An 18594-nucleotide genomic window follows, 5' to 3' on the forward strand; every position below is an offset into this window, starting at 1 on the left:
CATTTAATCACTGCTGTGTTTAGGAAAATTCACTCGAAGATCATCGCGATCGATTAGGATGAGCAGCCGTATTGGATGACAAACATTTGATGGTCATCAGTGAACAGTCACAAACTGCCCTTGCTGGCGAGGGCTTTGTTGTTAACGTTCTGGAACTCTGAGCGTTTTTCTAATCAGTCGTGCATCTCCGTAATAGAAACAGCAAGTTTAGATGAAGCTGGTTTCAAACATGCAGTGTATTATTATTTGCGGTTCAATTAACTGAAGAGGTTTTGTAACAAATGAACCAAAAAGTTGGAAAAATTTACTAGTCAATATTATGACAATGTTCTGAAAACGCGAAGCAGTCCTGTGTGCATCTTGATCGGTGTATTTTTTTTTAATAGAACGGTTCAATTCGTAAAGCCAGCCTGTGGTGAAAGGAATCAACTGACAAGTTAGAGTCATTACAGACGACGATGAGTTCATCGTCAAAACGAGACGTAGTATATTTGTGGGATCCGGATGTGGGCAACTTTCATTATGGCCCTGGCCATCCAATGAAACCACAGCGGATAGCAGTTACGCACAGCCTAGTTCTTAACTATAATCTCCACACAAAGATGCGAATATATCGACCCTACCGAGCCAATCCGCACGACATGTGTAAGTTCCACAGTGAAGAGTATGTAAACTTTATCGAGCGGGTAACGCCGAAAAATATCCAAACATTCTCGAAAAGCTTAACACATTTCAATGTTGGTGACGACTGCCCCGTTTTTGACGGACTTTACGATTTCTGCTCCATGTACACTGGCGCTTCGATAGATGGTAAGTGTTTGCGTTATATTGCAACAGATCAAATGAGTGGGGACCGGTTTAATCAAAATCTTTTTAGAGAGTCTACCTGATTTAAAATGCGCATGACAACAAATCGAGCGCCGGGAGTAGTATCACCTGTCCGTAGCGGTGAAGAGGACTTATTGTTAATAGACAGATAAGTCTTCATGTCTTACTTATGTCAATATTCTTCCTAGGTTTAAGCTTAGTGTCTTCAACAACAAAAAAGAGGCAATTTAAGTAAATTGCCTCTTTTTTTTTGTTTCGTATCGATTACCTATTCGTAAAGTTTTTACTAATTCACATATTTTAAGCGTACATAATAAAGCTGTTATATTATAGCTATCACCTTTACATGTTGACTAAAGTTATTTGTTTTCGTTGCATACGAGTCATTCATTACAGCTGCTTTGTCTACCACGGTCAGAATATATTTAGCCAGAACTGGCCTATTTAAATTATTAATTTAATCCGTTGTCTTGCCACACGAAACTATGAGCACAGATAAGTGCCTATCTATTTTCAAAGGTCACCTAATTTGGAAATTCTATTTGGTTGTAGTTGCTCAAACTAAAGCACAAACCGCTTTTGACCGAATATCATTTAACGGATTGTATCTAGCTTTTGCTTATGTAATCTACACAGTGGCGAATGTTAAGGGCAGTAGGTGTCAGTCCAGCGAGTTTTTCACCTCTGACGGCTACTCGTTTTTGTGCTTATTTTAAAAAACCGACTATTCATAAAACACGTACTGCCATCGTTGCTATAATATATTTTAGGAGCGTGGCGTTTAAACAATAAATCATGCGATATTGCTATCAACTGGTCCGGCGGATTACATCACGCCAAGAAGTTCGAGGCATCTGGTTTCTGCTACATCAACGATATTGTAGTCGCTATACTTGAGCTTTTGAAGTATCATGCCCGTGTTCTTTATATCGATATTGACGTTCATCATGGCGATGGTGTACAGGAAGCATTCTACTTGACGGATCGCGTCATGACAGTATCGTTGCATAAGTACGGCGCCTACTTTTTCCCTGGAACTGGCGACATGTACGAAGTCGGTGCCGAATCGGGCAAGTACTATGCGTTGAACGTCCCACTAAAGGAAGGCGAGTGTTTTTTAGTAATTTGTAATTTTTAGTATTTTAGTAATTTTAGTAACTGAACCCTTGAGAGATGCATAATTATTTAGTTGAAAATACGAGATTATGCCATGTAATAGAATTTAAAATATGTGTTGCACATTTTATTAATGCGAATGCTGTTTTTTCTGTAACTAAAGTTAACTTCTTCCTTTTCCGCCAGGTCTTCACTTCAACGTTGTTATCTATACCTTATTGTTTCTTTTTGTGATTTAGGCATTGATGATGCATCCTACTATCAGGTCTTCAAGTCAGTGATCTCATCGGTTATTGAACATTACAATCCAGGAGCAATTGTTCTACAATGCGGAGCAGATTCACTGGCTGGAGACCGATTAGGCTGTTTCAATTTATCGATCAAAGGCCATGGCGAATGCGTTCGATTCGTCAGAGACTTGAATATTCCCTTGCTTGTCTTGGGCGGTGGTGGTTACACATTACGCAACGTAGCTCGGGCCTGGACGAACGAGACGGCTATCTTAGTCGATGAGCAGGTATCGTCGGAGATACCCTTCAACGAGTACTTGGAGTTCTTTGCGCCGGACTTTTCGTTATATCCCGATGTGAATACGAGACAAGAAAACGCAAATTCGAAACAATACCTCGAGCAGATCATCAAGTAAGTAAACATTCACGTTAGATTATAGACGCTCTTCGCGTGTTTCAAGCATACGTCGTGACATGTATTCTACAAATGTCAAACATAACGATTATAATGACTAGTATCATTATGATTGTTTATATGATTAGCATCGTCAATACAACATATACATTCTTCTTGATTGATCTACATCTAGGTATACAACGGAGAATCTTCGTTGTCTCGATCATGCTCCGTCTGTCCAAATGCAAGACGTGCCACCCGAGCTTGCTGACCTTGGCGATGTTGATCAGGAGGAGAAGCGAGAAACAACTAAGGAACATCCCGCCGAATTTTATGACTGAACAAATGAATGCTTAATATGAAATATTGTTAAGTTTCGGTAAAGCCCTCGCATCGTGGCGTCCAATCTATATTTCTGGGTAGCTTATAGCTATATTAATGAATATTTCATTCGAGTTACAAAGTAACTTTCTATATCGTGCCGATTCTCTTCACTGTTGGTAATACTACTATTAATATTATTATTATTAATTTGCCATGTACTGATGCCTCTTTGGTACAATGTAGTGAACTACCACGTGATTCATCGAATTTACTATAAGTTGTGTGTATAACCGCGTGAAGGACAAACAAGGACTTCATTCCCGATGGAGTGATCGACTTTTTGTATAATTTTTCTATTTGCACACTTGCTAACTGGCCTTTCCAAACTAACTCGGTTTACCTATAAATAATTATTAATCATTTATCAACTATAGGAAAACAAAGAAAAATAAGTACCCAAGCTTCTCTATAAAATTAGCGGTATATCTTCTACATGGAAGTTGTAGGGTAAACAAGTTTACAGAGTGAAATCTATGATTATACATATGAGGGCCCCGTAGAAAGCTTGGCTACGGCGGCTAGTTTAAGTTAGCTGTATGATACATATCACAGCTTCAAAGACAGTTGAGGAAAGAGCGCTATAATACAATATACGATTGTAGTGTCCCTGGTAATGTTATAAGTGAAAGAAATCCACTATTTACTAGCTAACGTACGATAGGAGCGCTGCGTTATTTTCGAGTATTACAAGATTCTATATACTTCAACGATTGTTACATTTTTCACGTACTGCTCTTCTTTAACAAATAAATCAAACATTTATCTGTTGAAATCCGGTATAGACTAACCAGGTTTCTCTAAAGGATTAATTGCAAATCGTAAGACGGAGTGTTACCATTTGCACAGAAAATAATTACACCAGTGTTAGCGAGTAATGTTGCCCAAAAATAAGGGCTCACGTCGTTTATATGCAGATTAGCTTAAATGAACTTGCAGAACTTAAATTAAACACAAGTTACTATTAAAACGGAGACGTACCGGCGGTGTTTATGCACTGACACAACAGGAAAGTTATTACAAAGTCATTAAGAGCCCTATATCATATTAGCAGTATTCAATGTAATATAGTTAGCACAAAGACTGATACCAACCTGCTCACATGGATAAACCTCCGCTCATTATGGAAATGCAATTCTGCATTGTTAGATGAATTTCACTTGTGTATTTTGCAAAGAGTGTCTAATGCTCAGTTGGACTTATTATCGCATCCAGTTGAACTTGTACAGTACGCAAAACATCTATGAGAACGGGTGAATCAGTGGACTCGTTTTTCATTGTACACTTCATTACGCGCCGCTTAGATAGTACATACCCCATAAATAAAATGTAGAGAAAAAGAATTGCATGGGAGAATGATAAAAGGTCCTAGTTATCTAGTGATCTACTTGTTGTAAATAAATGGTAAATAGATAAAAGGAATGGCAGATGCACACTTAATATGCAGGTAACAAAAGGAAAAAATAAAAATTCAAATAATTCAAATGTGTGGCTCTTTATTCACATCTATTTCTATATATAATATATGCGTCTATCATAGTCGTTAACACTCGGCATAATTAGTAATGTTTTTCGTATCAATACTAATCTAATTTCATAATTCATATGTACACAACCTTTTCCAAATACGCAAATGTTTATAATTATTAAGCCTTTTCATTTCTTTTAAATATATGTAAAGTCTTTTCTTCCTATTAAAGAAATGTAGATTCCTCCAAAGACAAAATTTCATTCGTTCAATTAACCGCTACTCAGGGCAACGAAGCATTTTCTATATAAAGATAATAATGTAAACATCAGTATATCTAGTGATTTTTCTATTTTTATTGTGTTCGCATATTGTCATTCGTATCATTATTTCGGCTGACTAAATCATAACTACATCGTTAATACCTATAGTATACTGACACTTACTTGTCGAAAGTATTCATATCACTATCCGCCATTAAGTGTAAGCAATGAAAACTGAAATGAAGAATTAAGGAGAAAATAAAGGAATAAGCCGAAAACAAGGAATTGTCTTGTAAGCGTTTTTTGTATCGGCTTGAAAAAGAATGCTTATATTTGGTTCGTATCAACTGAAACATAATCTTATAATTTCTAGCAGAACGGAATAATCGCGATTCAAAGAAATCGCTCTATAATAAACACATTAGTCTACCTTATGTATATATACGAACATGCATTCTTGTATAAACGAATTATCGATATTTGCCCTGGATAACACAGGTTTATTCGGACGACGATTATTTCTTTCATTTTCTAAAATATTGCAGCAAATTTTGCAAATATAACTATCTGTATTAACAAACATCTGCTTACAGAGTATAAAAGTATGTAGAAAAGAGTAGCGAACAAAGCGGATAAATACTGCACAATTTTACATGTCATAAATGGCTGGGGATCATACAAAACAAGGAAAAAGGCCTTGTTGAGGCTGAGCAGTATCTACTGAACTCGGCATGCACAAACAGGAAACGACAAGCTGCTTATTTATACAGTTGAATGTGCATGTAATAAGTCATTAATGAGTACACGGGAACAATTCATAGCGGCGGGAAAACACAGATTGAAAAGGGATCGGTTATCAACATTCAAAGCTGTTCGGTATACGCGATCTGAGAAACAAGCACATTTCCATGTTAATCCAATTGGCTATTGCATTCACCGCCCCAAGGTCCCACGAGTGGAGAACTTGTGTACGCGAGTGAGCATACAGCACACTTGTCATGGTTTAGACAATTTTTTTTGTCTACAATTTTCGAATTTAGTTGGATTACTTTGGCTTTCTGTTTGATAAATATAACACTAAAATAGACACCTTGTAAGTGTACATCTCTATCAGAGGACTCTCGTATGTACTTTGCGTAGTGGATCTATTCGTACTTGGCTTTTGTACAATACTTTCTAGAGTGCTGAGAATATATAAAATTTTCACGATCTCAAGTGAGCTTAATTAAAAAAATACCCAGTATTTTTTGGCGGCTTTATATTCTTTATGGGTTTTCAAACACACCCAGTTTGTGTTTACTTGCTGGTTCGAAGACAATCCACGTTGTTATAGTTCACCCTCCGAATACATTCACAAATTTTCCTTTTTTGCAGCTGTTTGAAAACAGAGAAAAATCATGTTTTTTTTTCGTGCTTTATCCATCTTTGTCTTTGTGCGCCTTCCAGGTTACGCGTTTACAGTGTATAAAATTGTATAAAATTATTTTACAGTTCACATTTTCAGACAAGTGAGGACGAAGCGAAAAGCTCTCCTAGATAATTGGCGTTACGAAGTGGAACACCATTTTTTTTTCTAGCTTACAAGCGTCTATATATTATTCTCGTTGATGCTCGCATTCTTATATCAATAGGTAGCCAACATTTCATTATCGCTCACTTTGTGTACTCACAGGATCAAAGAAAAAGAATAAAGGACATTGCTTGCCTTCATCGCTTTTAACAATCTAAACTCGCTTGTTTGCGGCTAGTTATTCGCCACTACGCCGCCAAATCTTACATCCCTAGCTAAATTGTTATTAGTAAGCAAGATGAGAGGCGGATTTTAATTTTTTTTGGTTATCATTCTCGAATTTTCGTCGCACACGATGCCTATGGGTCTGCTGAACCATATCGCTCGTGTGATGCGGTCGTTTTTGTGTTCTGCGGTCTAAAAAACAACGCTTAGATACCAGATATATTTAGATATATACGCATTATAACAACAGTAAAGTATAAAAACATTCGACTGATAGGCAAGACGCCAGTGAATTTTTGACCGTAACTAATCTATTAGATTGTCCCCAAGCCGTTTGTATTGTTTATACAAACGGCTTGGGCCGTACTGTTTATACTGCTACTTTTGGTGAGGCTCGATTTTCTTGGTTGAACTGCAGCGCTATTTACCGAATACATTTGAAGAAGCTCCCTTTGACAGCTATCACAGACCCGAACGGGCTTTCCACCTCGAATTAGTGGCATACTGCCCTCGCTACACTGGCCACAAAAGATTTGTCCACACTTGCGACAGTGATGCCGCCTTCGTGAAACACTAAACGGTTTTTCGCACGCTGAACAGGATTCCGCTTCCTTATCGTCCTGCCATGTACTAATATTGTTGTTTGCCTTTTCCTTAAGTTCTTCGGTCTCTATCTGGACGTCGCATAACTTTGCGCCCATTTCCTCGAGTGTCTTATCGAGTTCCTCGCATTTCTTGCGATATGCTTCAAGCTGCTTCAAATGTGATTTCAACAATGCCACCTGCACATATAAAATCGTCCAGAACAGTCAACCACACAGCATTAAATAGATTGGGCGATAATAGATTTACCGATATTTACGAGCATTCAATGTCATATAAGTTGTAATTTTAAATATTAGAGACCAGGAAAGATAATATCGGGAGCAATGAACGGTATCGTACATACTTTTTGTTACTGTTTGTAAATACTACGTCCGTGTGTTTTAAATAAAACAGGGCAGATTCCGCAAATTAAATTTCATGACTCCTAAGAAAGAACTTAAAATGAATTCTGCATCGATAGGAAAGGCAGAAAGGGTCACTAAAAGCAATTGATTTCACCTCTTGAGTGAGCTGCTCAGTTTTTTGCATCAGCTGATGGTTAGTACCCTGAAGCTGTTTTCGCCATTCGCGTTCAATCTTCAGATCGCTTTCGAGGAGAACATTTTGACGTTTACATCCTTCTAGATCTTCCTGCGTGTCTCTCGATATGCGGCGCTCAATTTCAACTAGGAGGAGTTTCGACTCTAGCTCGTTTGAGCGAACAATCGCCTGTCATTAAATAGATGGACGAATAAACTGAGTAAGCTCATTATAGTAGGGTAACCCTTTTCAATAGTTTCAATTTACTACGCACAGGTTGCGCTTAATAGCAAATTAAAAATGGATTTGATATTTTAAATAGGTCAAAATTTTACAATGATTGGATAAACACGATTATGACAAGTACGAAACAATGGAAACGTACGTCGTCGCGTTCTTTCTCCACCACCGCGAAGCGTGCCTTGGTATCATCCTTTTCCGAATTGGCAGCCTGACCCGAACACAAAACATAATAGCAATCCTGTTATTTGGATCTCCTTATCGTTTGCTTATATCATTACTAATTAACTGCACGATAGTAATCACTAGTAGTAAGTTATGTCGAGGCTTTACCGGTCAATTTAAATAATTTAAATACTCGCTATTTCATACCTGTAATTTATCGAATAGTTTAAGGTTAATGTTCTTCACGTCCTGCAACTGCTGAGCCAAATCCTCAGCTGTGTCGATTGAGTGACATTTTGATCTAAACTCTTCGTTTTCTTTTCGAAGTCGGTCTACAGTCGTGTTTAGCTGTTTATTTAGCTCTTCCATATAGTTTTTCTGATCCAAAACAGTTTGAAATTCTTCGGCTGTGCTCTCTTTCGCGATATTCCTATTTCAAAATTAAAAAAAGTTGGTTTAGTAATACCCATGAAACCTAAGTCGTTTGCCCCATTATTAATCGCCTTTATATTGATAGTTTAATTTCAATCCCGTCAGTTGCGTCAGATGTAGTCTTCGTTCGTCAGAGCGCTTTTTTTCATTGAATTCGTCCTTCTAACTTTCTTTAATAACCAAGGTTTCTGTTTTAAACTAGTGTATAAATACATTATATCTAACGTCGCACCATTGTCGAATTGGGTTCATGCCTTGTTTTCGAACGAAGGCTGTAATTGAATCGGTTATCTCCTCTCGTCATTCTGTTAAACAAGAGGTCCAAATTTCAGATAATTTATAGCTCATATTTTCGAAACGTCATAATCGACTTTAACAGTACTAATCTAAACATTCGTAAGCCGTAAGCAACCGTTGCTAATATTCTAAACAGAGCGTTTGTATAGATATGTATCTGTGAAGAGCAGCAATTCTGATACACTGAGTGGATTTAAAATTAACTATTAGCGAATGCAGAAAGTAAAGGTGGCATTTTATTGAGCTCGCGACACTTACTCATCATTAATCTGCGAGTACACATCTCCTCGAAGGTAGGGCTCAAAAGCTATAGTGGTGTCAACGAAGTCCAGCTCTTCATCTTTCAAGAAGAAATTAAAATCAACAACGTTTACACCAACAAGTAAACCGCAAACCAGAGCGTATTCATCACTACGCATCAAGGCCCCTTCGTGATAGATCTGAAATATTTCAATTCGCGTGCGCACATTATAATTTCTTACATATCCAATATTTGGAGACATGATTAGTATTCAAAAGGCCCGCCGGGAAACTCTCTGGAAAACTATGCCCATAAATGATGCGTGCACAATAAATCGACGACAATTAATCGTCAATAGTATCTTGTCATCATTAGCTAAGTCGATAGCCACTAGACATTAACATAAAGTATGCATTTTCCCAAGATACGATCTGCAACAAGTAAAATGGCTTTTTTTATTTGAATCAACTCACTGACTTTAACAACCACTCAAAGTATAACACGTCGCTTCCGCGACCTTTCCCACGAGGTTAATTAAAATATACTACATTCCCACCACATTAAATGGTTGAAGTGCTATCTCATGGTAATAAGTTTTTCCTTCATTCACAAATGAAGGTAAACTCACCTGGTTTAAAATCTCGTTGCAATCTTGCAACTGAGCAATATAATCAGCAAGATGTTTCTGCATCAGTGCCATACGGATCCAAGCCCGGCATCTACCGAGCGGCGTGTGGATCGAGGGCATGTGACGAACGCTCTCTGTAGTATGCTCAGCACCAGGGATTGACTCGAGCAGTGACCACAGTGTGCGATCTGGGTCTGGCGACACAGAAAGTAGCGCTGTTATAGCACTGCTTCGTCTGCTTCCACCTAGTGCAAGAGTAACGATCGTTAAGGCGAAAAGATAGACTCAAATAGGCAACAACAATGTTTATTCTGTTATCGCATCTTGGCACCTCTGCTTATTGACCTCAGCAGAAAGTGCGCAGGGATTCAAAGTCGCTAAGCACAGTTGAAATGAAGACGCTACTACGTTTATGTATCTAATGTACATTTTCTGATTGTATCTAATATACTAACTCTCAAAAAGGTGTTACTATATGCATATATATGTACATTTTTATTCATAAAACTGTTCCCGGTAGACTTCAAGAAGGAAGCCGTCGTTTACCTTGCTAAGTAGTAGATTGGTCTTTCATCGGCAATCTTCATTTAACGAAACGTTATACCGGACACGCTACTTAGAGATAACGACGATGGTTGTTGAAGAAGATATTGACAAAAGCGTTTCGCTATCTATCGTATAGCTTACATATATAAAAGGAGTAAAGACGAAGTAACTATCGTTTTCTGCAGTTTAATAGAAAGATGAACCTCTACAAAAAAAAAAAACTGTGCCCCATGGCAGTTAAAATAAATTCCATAAATTCCAGAACCACAAAAATTGTTACGTCCTACTATGTTCATGAGAAACACAAAACCTATACTTTTTCCAACATTTTGAAGAAATCTATGCTGATAGAAAGGCCATCAGGGCAAATGGTCAATTTTAAAAATGAACCGAAAGTTCCGTTTCAGCTGATTTAGTAATTTGCCTAGCTTTCTTTTTCATTTCTGTAGTGCCTACTTTCCTACCGTGCATTAATCAAAAAAACTATTATTTAGAAATAAGTACAAATTGCTGGCTGGTTAACACCTACATTTGATTTGATGCTTGAGGACGTTTTCCATCAGGTTGAGGAAGTTTCTGAGATGAATACAGCCGCTATCAACCTCCCTCTTATCACTTTGTAGAGCTGAATCAAGAAGGTCTCGAACACATAGTTTTACAAGCGATACCAAATTTTGACGTTCCACTAAGGAAGAACTCATCTTTCTTTTGGAGCAGTCGGCGAGAATAACGCCGTTTTGGGAACGATGATGTGTCTTTTCCTATTTTTTTTTTGAATACGTGCCCGCCACCGTCTTACGTAAAGACAAGCGTCGTTTAGACAACTATATGTGAACTGTCGCTCCTTCCTTTAACGTATCTACTGTTTATGATATAGATGACCACACCGGCAATATCATACACGCCCATGGTAATCGGTCAGTTGAGACTTTCCCGATATAATGGACATAATAGTTGTCAGCACGATATTCTCTCCTAACGTCCTCGTTAACATCTTCGTCCATCTAATCCACTAGGTTTACATTGTATTAGCATACTGTAGCACTAAAGTATGCTTCTATTTACAAATGTCTACTTTTTGCGCCGCGTTTCTTAATCACTTCTATGCTATGACTAAATTCACATAGCCGAAAATCATTGGTAACGGAAGAACAGAAGCGCACTCTTTCTTGCAAAGTAATTTTCTCCGATTAGGCAACTCTATTTGTTGTTATTTAATTAAATTGTGATTATAACCAAATGCGTGTTAATGTTTCTCCTGCTCTACAGCACCTAACAATATGGCTTCAATAAGGACCAATTTACGTTCGGCGAATAATAAAAACAGACACTGTAGCCATCAATGTTGCTGCCTCGACAGAGTTCTGCGATCTACACTTGATGAACGTTCTGCATCTTTTGATGAAGGGAGAGTCCACACGGCTGATTTAGCGGACTCGCTGCATCAAGGCGGTCTTACATAGCAGCTAAAATAACGCCAGTTTTGATAGTAGCGGTAGTTTCCATTAAAACTTTAATTTCTATCTTCCAAAAAAGCTAATAATGTACCTGTGTGTTTTTATTCAAATGCTTCAACCGTTTATCATCTAAAGCATAAGTGCAACTTGTAGTAATGGTTCTGATCCCCTTTCCCTCTAATTTCCTCGAAGATTTTCGCTGGCTTCGCCATCTTGCTTTGTGCTGTCTGGTTGATTCCTGTATATGATTACCATTCAAGCACAAGCGTCTCCGATGACCAGAGGTGCGTCAGCCAGGTATGTGCCCCTTTTAATCACTTTATCTACTCTGTACAAAAAAAAAAACATTAATTTGTAGTTGCTTTTATTTTTGCATTGTATAGTAACTACTAGTAATTCGATGCGTCATAGGTTTGTTGTGCAGCACCTTTCCAAAGAAATAAGTACCAGGAAGGTGTGGAGCACAACGTTTGGCGTCGTTAGAAAACAAATTTCACCCCCCGTGAATAATACATTTTGTTACTATTATACAAGCAAAGTCTCAACGGACTTCCGGGAGACGGTTGACGCCTGGTGAATACTATCAGGGATTCTTTTTAGACAAAGTTAGTCGCTGCGAATACGTGAAAAAGCCCGGAGGAACGCAAAGCTGACCTCTCTCTGGCTTGATTATCAACTAGCATTTGCATACGATAGGACATACTAGAACGGAAGAAGTGCACCTGTTATATAGAAAGCTGGTGTATTTGTATGCATTGGGCGCGAATTGACCCCCGCCGTGTCGGCGGAGTACGATTTTGTTTAGCCGAAAGCTTCGCGTTTGTGCAATCATTGAAACGTGTCCGTCACTCGTAACGAAACTATATTGTTGAAGTAAGCGACAAAGAAAACATTATATTTTTTATAACAATATACTAAGAGTTCTAAACCTGTCGTATTGATGTGTGACAGACATTCTATAATGGCTATAAGATTTTCTTTAGGCGCCACGTTCGACTTTTCGTTACATCGTATTCACTTTTCCTCCGTCAACGCCGAATTACTGTTGCGCAAATAGTGTCACTAATGGACAGAATATTGAAATTGGCCTCCTTCGCTTTATGTGGGCGTCTTGAGTGTTTTCGCGTGGAGTCGACGATGCTTACGCTTCACTGATGATATCGTTCGTTGTCTGATCTGCTGCAGAGAGGCCAGAGCCGATCGACAACATAGCTATTGATCGCAGAGAAAACAGGACTTTCAGTTACGGGTAACTGGCACGCTAATCATTACGTAATACTCTACAGTACTATTTAGTTAGTGGTCCCTGGGACGTCGATCGATATTGCCCCGAACGACAAAGGCAACCTAAACTCCAGAAAACTACATATGCAATATGTTTTCCCTGCCGTAACGTGAATCTAAGCAAACGTCGATTCACACAGCTGATTACGTCATAATGGACTGCTTTCCATATTCGGCCTTGTCACACATTCCAATCGGAACTAATAGTTTGAAATTTACTTAACCTGATTGATTGTGGACCAATTCGTGCGAAACCAATTTTATCAAATTGGTGATGATGGGCTCATTGACAATCGAGTATCTCTGACTCGTCCTTAAGGAATACGAAGAACTTTAGGAAATGCCTTAATGAAGCATTCTTAGTGATCAAGCCGGAATGCACCGCAAGCCACCTATAAAGAGTCTATTACAGGTAATTGCCGCCGGTGTCGGAACTATTTGTGGTTGGCATATAACCTCATTTTTGCTCACAGTCTGCAACCTTTGGTCTATGACATTTAATAACGACTCGTGTACAGTTACTTCACCCTCAGCAAAGAATCCCAATGAATCTTCAAATCTAAAACTTAAAACAGTACCAAGCATATTCCCCAAGGACCATTATCTGACGTTTAGTAATTTTAAGAAATCCTTTTTGTAGAGTGTATATTAAGAGTTTTTCATGTGCTAATTTTTACACTTCTTTTCGTTGTTTAGAATAACAAATACAACTACTAGTAAAAATCAAGTGCTTTTTTAAAATAAACAATACATGGTAAGAAAAAATATCTCCTTCAAAATAGCTAAAGATGTCTGTTCATGTAGCAAATATCTGACTTGATCCGATCCGGCAATATATTGATTTACTTCTATGTTGCTACTTTCTGGCTGTATTACTTAGCATCTTCTGCTGCTGGTCGACACATTTAATCGATTTAATCCAAGGAGTGAGCTCACGTCTTGGACACTTTGAATAATGCAAGACTTTAGTTAAATGCTATCTAAAAACTAATTAAAGGATGAATGTTTATCGCAGAACAAAAAAATTTCGACATGTAGTGCGTTGGCGTTCTTTAGATGATTTATTTAATGTAGCTACTGCTTTGGTGTGATAAGTAATTCGACACGAGTCACCATTGGTCAACCCTTTGAAAGCTAGAGGTCTGTGTTCTGATGGGCAAAGAGTGATGTTAAATTGACGGTTTAGCTGGTAATCATTTGCAAGCAACGTGAAAGGCGGGTACTAGAAATACATATATCCCTTAACGGCAGGGATATCTGTCGCTATTTCGTGACAGTCTGCTATCTACCGTATGTATTGGCTCATTGTTTTGCTCGTTTGGAATCAGTTCAGAGGCTCTACAAATTTTTGTCATCTGTACTTTGTCCTAGTCTTGACAAAACTAGTACTCCATTTGGCGGTAAAGTAAACCGACTGCTTGGCGAGAATTCAGCGGCAAATTAGAACGTTCCAAATACATGTGTACTGCATAAAGGTGAGCTAACCCCCTAATATGGACACAGATTCAACCTACCTGACTGACCATAGTATCCTGCTGCTTCCTGAGCACTACATACAGAAAGGACGAGAGTTCTTCGAGCCGATCGGGGATGGTCAAGCTGAAATTGACAAACTGGAGAATCGAATCGAAATACAGGATGGGTTGTATACCAGGCGGATACCTGACAGACGAAATGAAGATCGAAGAATTAATCGTTTTACCTTTTTAGGTTGCAAGCCGGTTTCCCCTTAGCACAGCTAGGACAGCCTGTGCACGCGCTTTGCAGACGCCCGCGGACTTTACCGCTTATTCTGCAATAAGCACTTCCTCTTCGGCTACCTTAACTACAACAACTTGTGTCGCTACTGTTTAAGGATAGCGAAGAACTAGAACTGCACATATTTTGGACGGTGTGCTCAATCAGACCGGCTGCGTGATGACGCAGCAAGTCGACGCTGTCGTAAGTGACGAGGTCGCTGGTGGGGATGTGATTCGTAAGAAGGTCGACGAATTGTCCCTAGATGAAATCAAGGCCGAACTTGAGAGACGCAAGTTGGATTTCAGCGGAGATGATTACGCGATTCTGCATGAACGATTGACCGATTCAATGATAGAGGAGGGACTCGATCCGGGAGTATACGAATTCGAACTCGAAGCTGAGGAGGATGACGAAGAGGACGATGACGATTCGGCTCCTACAGCCGACCAGATTGACAGTAGGAACGTCAACGAGAACAACAATATCAAAACGGCGAATGAAAACAGTTCAAGTAAGGGAAAGGAGTCGCCAGCCGTAGTCAACAATAACAACAATACGAATAACAGCTCATCAAACAATAGTTCGACGGCAAGCACGAAAAAGAAAGAGCTGCCTGCACCAAAGAAGCCCACTGCGCCAGTACAGTATAAAGAAGTACCTGGTAACCATCTGTGGGTTAGTGGTTTGTCATCGCGCTGCAAGGCTGCAGATCTAAAAAAGTTTTTTGCGCGCTATGCCAATGTTGGTTCAGCAAAGATCGTTGCTAATGCACGCACCACCAGTGCTCACTGCTACGGCTATATCACTGTTGAAAGTCCTGCCGATCTCGAAAAGTGTGTTCAGAAGCTGCACAGTACCCGGTTTGAGGGGAGTTTCATTCGAGTCGAGATATGCAAGCTTGCCCCTGCCGATCAGTTGAGGAAGGTCGAGATGAAAAACCGTGAAAGACTGGCCCAACAGAAGGAAGAGTTTCGTAAGCGTCAAGAGGAACGCAAAAAGAAAATTGACGAAGAGCTTAAGCGCCGCGAAGAACAGCATCGGCGTGATGAAGAAAAACGCAAAGAGATCGAGAAAAAACGCGAAGAGGAACGAAAGAAGCGTCGTGAGGAAGACGTGAAGAAGGACCACAAAAAAGATGACCGCAAGCCGCCGGAGCGCAGAAGGACGCGATCCCGATCTCCTGTAGAACGCCGCAGGCCCGAGCCGTTCAGAAGACAGGAGCCTGTACGTCGCTCTGCGGGACCCCCATTGCCACGGAGATTTAATTCACCAGCAGCGCATCGTCGAGGCTCACCACCGTATTCTCGGGGCCGTCCCAGGCGGATGAGCCCTCCTTCACCATTTAATCGTGGAGCGCCTCCCCCACCATTTGTGCATGGACCGGTCGTTATGGAACGCATGCCGCCAATAGATCGTAACCGTGTAATCGAACGTGATCGACGACTCGAAGAGGAGCGTTTCGAGGTGGAGAGACGGCAGCGCGCTGAGGCCGATGCTCTTGAGCGGGAACGTCGCCAGCTACGAATGGAAGAAGAACGATTGGAACGGGAGAAGCTTGACTTGATCCGCCTGGAGAGAGAGCGCGTTAAAAAGGAAATGGAGGAAGTAGCGGCCCGTAAAGAAATGGCGGAACGCCGTCGTCAAGAGGAGCTTCGACGTCAGCAGGAAGAAGAACGAAAACGTGAAGAATTGCGCCTGGAGATGGAGAGACGGCCGCGAGAGATGCCTCGACCGCCAATGCCATCGCCCGCACAAGCTCCTATTGAGCTTTATGATCCCCGCCTACCTCTACCAGTCGACGACTACGGTCGCGGTCAAGCTGAAGATAAATTTGGTAGCAGACTTGGCCCGCCATTACAGAGGGATCAAGCTGGCGGTCGCCATGATGATCGGCGTAGAGATGAACGTCGCCGAGAGCCACCAATGAGTCGTGACGATAGAAGACCACCCGAACAGCTCGATCCGTGGAATTCTTCGGAGCTGAAGAGAAGCAGTGCAGGTGACTACCTCGACCAGCATCCACAGCACGCGCAACACCCGTCTCGACACGATTCTCAGCTGGGTCCGCCACCTAAGAGAATGAGATCGAGATCACCTCCTCCACAACGATCGGCCAGCAGCAACTCCGGTTATGGGGTTCTTTCTGCAGCTGATTATAGCATTGGTCGTGGCCCATCCGGAGGCGATCCGTGGCCACCGCAAGGGTCAAGGGGACAGATGAGCTCTATGCCCTCTTCAAATTTCCTTGATTCGCGCAGGCCGGCACCGCCTCAGCTTCAATCGCGCACTCCAGAAGTACCTTCAGGTGGTGGTCAGTGGTCGACGAACCCAGCGCGCGTTGCATTTCCTCCTGCGTACGGACACCAGGAGTCATCGAGGGGCCTCCTCGGCAGTTCATCTGGCCCGTCTGCCAGTTCATTTGGACTTGGAGCGCTGTCATCTTCGGGCTTCAGGCGTTATTGAGCTGCCAGTGTTGTAACACGGTAACAAGAAAGATATGACCATCATCATCATAGATTACCGTGTTCCTATTGACAGTAAAAAATGGCGGTGTTTCATGTTGTGGGTTGTGTGCATATGCCAGATAAAGAGAACGGTGGGACCAAAAAGGCGAGAAGTTGGGACGCAGAAGATCCTCATCTTCTGGGGGTGGAAAGCGCTTGCTGTGAGGGTGTTACGAACGCACAACAAATAGTCGAGGAAGGCAAGATTGAAGCGGTGACTGACGCACAGACCAAAAAGGACGAGAAGTATATATCGCTCTTTGCATCAGCAGACAGGAATCACCAGCCAGGATCTTCAGAAGCGTTCTCTACTTGGTCCTTCGCGTCAACAACACAATATCGATGCTTTCGGACGGGTATGCTCAATTTGCAGTTAGCATAATTATCCTTGAGACAGTATTGCCGGTATTATCACTACTTAAAAAAGTAATTGTGCCACGAAAACTACTTCTTTCTCACACCGATATTGACTTATAATCAACGAAATCTTTAATTATCATTAATATCTATACGTTATTGGATAGAGCAATTGTAGCTATATCAATTGCTGGGGACAACGGAAGCAATATATCTAGCAGTACTTATCCGAAGCGTTGATATAGTTGTTTTCCCCCGGTATTGTTGGCATACATTTTTCCTATCCATCGTAGTATAGCAAACATATTTTGCAGTCTGCACCACACGTCGAGTATTGAGAGGCATCTGCAGCATTTCGGTTTCTAGCAAGAACGAAGCTGCGTATCTCGCTAAAAACAAGATTTTATCGACATGTTAACAAAGTGTGTGATTAAAATATTTCAACTCCGACACGTTTACATGAAGTTAGTCCTCCGTATATTATGATATAATAGACTAATATTTGCTTCTACCCTACATATGCGTAAACAAATGGTATGAAAGCGCTTGTATTACGTTTAAGATGGTTAAACAATAAACTTCAATACTAAAAAGAAGTCAATTTAAATCCTGTTTGTTCTTTATTAACTGCCAATTCTAACATGAGTTATCTTGACTCATTTCTCGCAGGTAAGCTACCGGTGGAAAACATCGATGCGGAGTAGGGATAAAGCACCGACCCCTGTGTTACATCTGAATCGCATTGCGAGGAATTTATTCTTATTACAAAAGCTGGCAAATTATAAATAATAATTATTATTATTACGTTAAACTTATTTAGAATTATAACAGGAAGAAATTGTAAAAAATTTGTTTGCTCGAAGAACAACTTCATGTACTAAATAAGAAATATATGTTCATGATCAATAAACATATAAATGGAAAGATTCCATCAAAATCCTACTGCTGTTATTTACATATGAACAAACACAGGTATATCATTGAAAGATTGATAGAGAAAAATGTTATGATAGAAAAAAAAACAAAAAGTACGAAATTCGCATTACTCCAAAACTGTTCCAATAAAAATGTCAACTAAAGCGAAATCATTAAGATAAAGGCATCTTTTAATATATTAAGTCTATGGTTTTCCTTGACAACAATGGCTAGCCTAGTTTTAA

The 18594-nt window shown here is 40.1% G+C and overlaps 3 protein-coding genes across 4 annotated transcripts; 2 read left to right on the forward strand and 1 right to left on the reverse strand.

The window, feature by feature from the left end:
• The first annotated feature begins 78 nt into the window (after positions 1 to 78).
• On the forward strand, positions 79 to 4437 carry HDAC3 (histone deacetylase 3). The gene is made up of 4 exons (XM_022845453.2): positions 79 to 810; positions 1599 to 1934; positions 2184 to 2586; positions 2765 to 4437. Exons 1-4 carry the CDS (start codon positions 459 to 461, stop codon positions 2910 to 2912), a joined length of 1239 nt encoding a protein of 412 aa, XP_022701188.1. The 5' UTR covers positions 79 to 458; the 3' UTR covers positions 2913 to 4437.
• Positions 4432 to 11456, reverse strand: LOC111267295 (RUN and FYVE domain-containing protein 2). 2 transcript variants are annotated; one of them, XM_022845452.2, is made up of 7 exons: positions 10622 to 11456; positions 9547 to 9740; positions 8936 to 9117; positions 8156 to 8378; positions 7929 to 7994; positions 7523 to 7732; positions 4432 to 7200 (listed from the first exon to the last, which is right to left on the reverse strand). In XM_022845452.2, exons 1-7 carry the CDS (start codon positions 10791 to 10793, stop codon positions 6733 to 6735), a joined length of 1515 nt encoding a protein of 504 aa, XP_022701187.1. In that variant the 5' UTR covers positions 10794 to 11456; the 3' UTR covers positions 4432 to 6732. The 2 variants fall into 2 exon arrangements, with proteins under 2 accessions (XP_022701187.1, XP_022701186.1); XM_022845451.2 differs by having other exon boundaries at positions 9547 to 9791; positions 10622 to 11455.
• Positions 11457 to 11571: 115 nt separating this feature from the next.
• On the forward strand, positions 11572 to 18552 carry LOC111267293 (uncharacterized). Its single transcript, XM_022845446.2, has 3 exons — positions 11572 to 11846; positions 14544 to 17433; positions 18104 to 18552. Exon 2 carries the CDS (start codon positions 14751 to 14753, stop codon positions 17034 to 17036), a length of 2286 nt encoding a protein of 761 aa, XP_022701181.1. The 5' UTR covers positions 11572 to 11846; positions 14544 to 14750; the 3' UTR covers positions 17037 to 17433; positions 18104 to 18552.
• The last annotated feature ends 42 nt before the right edge of the window (positions 18553 to 18594 follow it).

Source organism: Varroa jacobsoni, unplaced genomic scaffold, assembly GCF_002532875.2.
Source record: "Varroa jacobsoni isolate VJ856 unplaced genomic scaffold, vjacob_1.0 scaffold_1167, whole genome shotgun sequence".
Classification (NCBI taxonomy): Eukaryota; Metazoa; Arthropoda; class Arachnida; order Mesostigmata; family Varroidae; genus Varroa; species Varroa jacobsoni.

Coding starts and splice junctions, on each gene's coding strand:
- HDAC3 (XM_022845453.2), top strand. CDS start 459: ATGAGTTCATCGTCAAAACGAGACGTAGTATATTTGTGGGATCCGGAT. Junction 811..1,598: donor CACTGGCGCTTCGATAGATG/GTAAGTGTTTGC, acceptor AATATATTTTAG/GAGCGTGGCGTTTAAACAAT. Junction 1,935..2,183: donor GAACGTCCCACTAAAGGAAG/GCGAGTGTTTTT, acceptor TTTGTGATTTAG/GCATTGATGATGCATCCTAC.
- LOC111267295 (XM_022845451.2), bottom strand. CDS start 10,793: ATGAGTTCTTCCTTAGTGGAACGTCAAAATTTGGTATCGCTTGTAAAA. Junction 8,379..8,935: donor TACTCGCAGATTAATGATGA/GTAAGTGTCGCG, acceptor ATTTTGAAATAG/GAATATCGCGAAAGAGAGCA. Junction 7,201..7,522: donor CTGAGCAGCTCACTCAAGAG/GTGAAATCAATT, acceptor TTATATGTGCAG/GTGGCATTGTTGAAATCACA.
- LOC111267293 (XM_022845446.2), top strand. CDS start 14,751: ATGACGCAGCAAGTCGACGCTGTCGTAAGTGACGAGGTCGCTGGTGGG.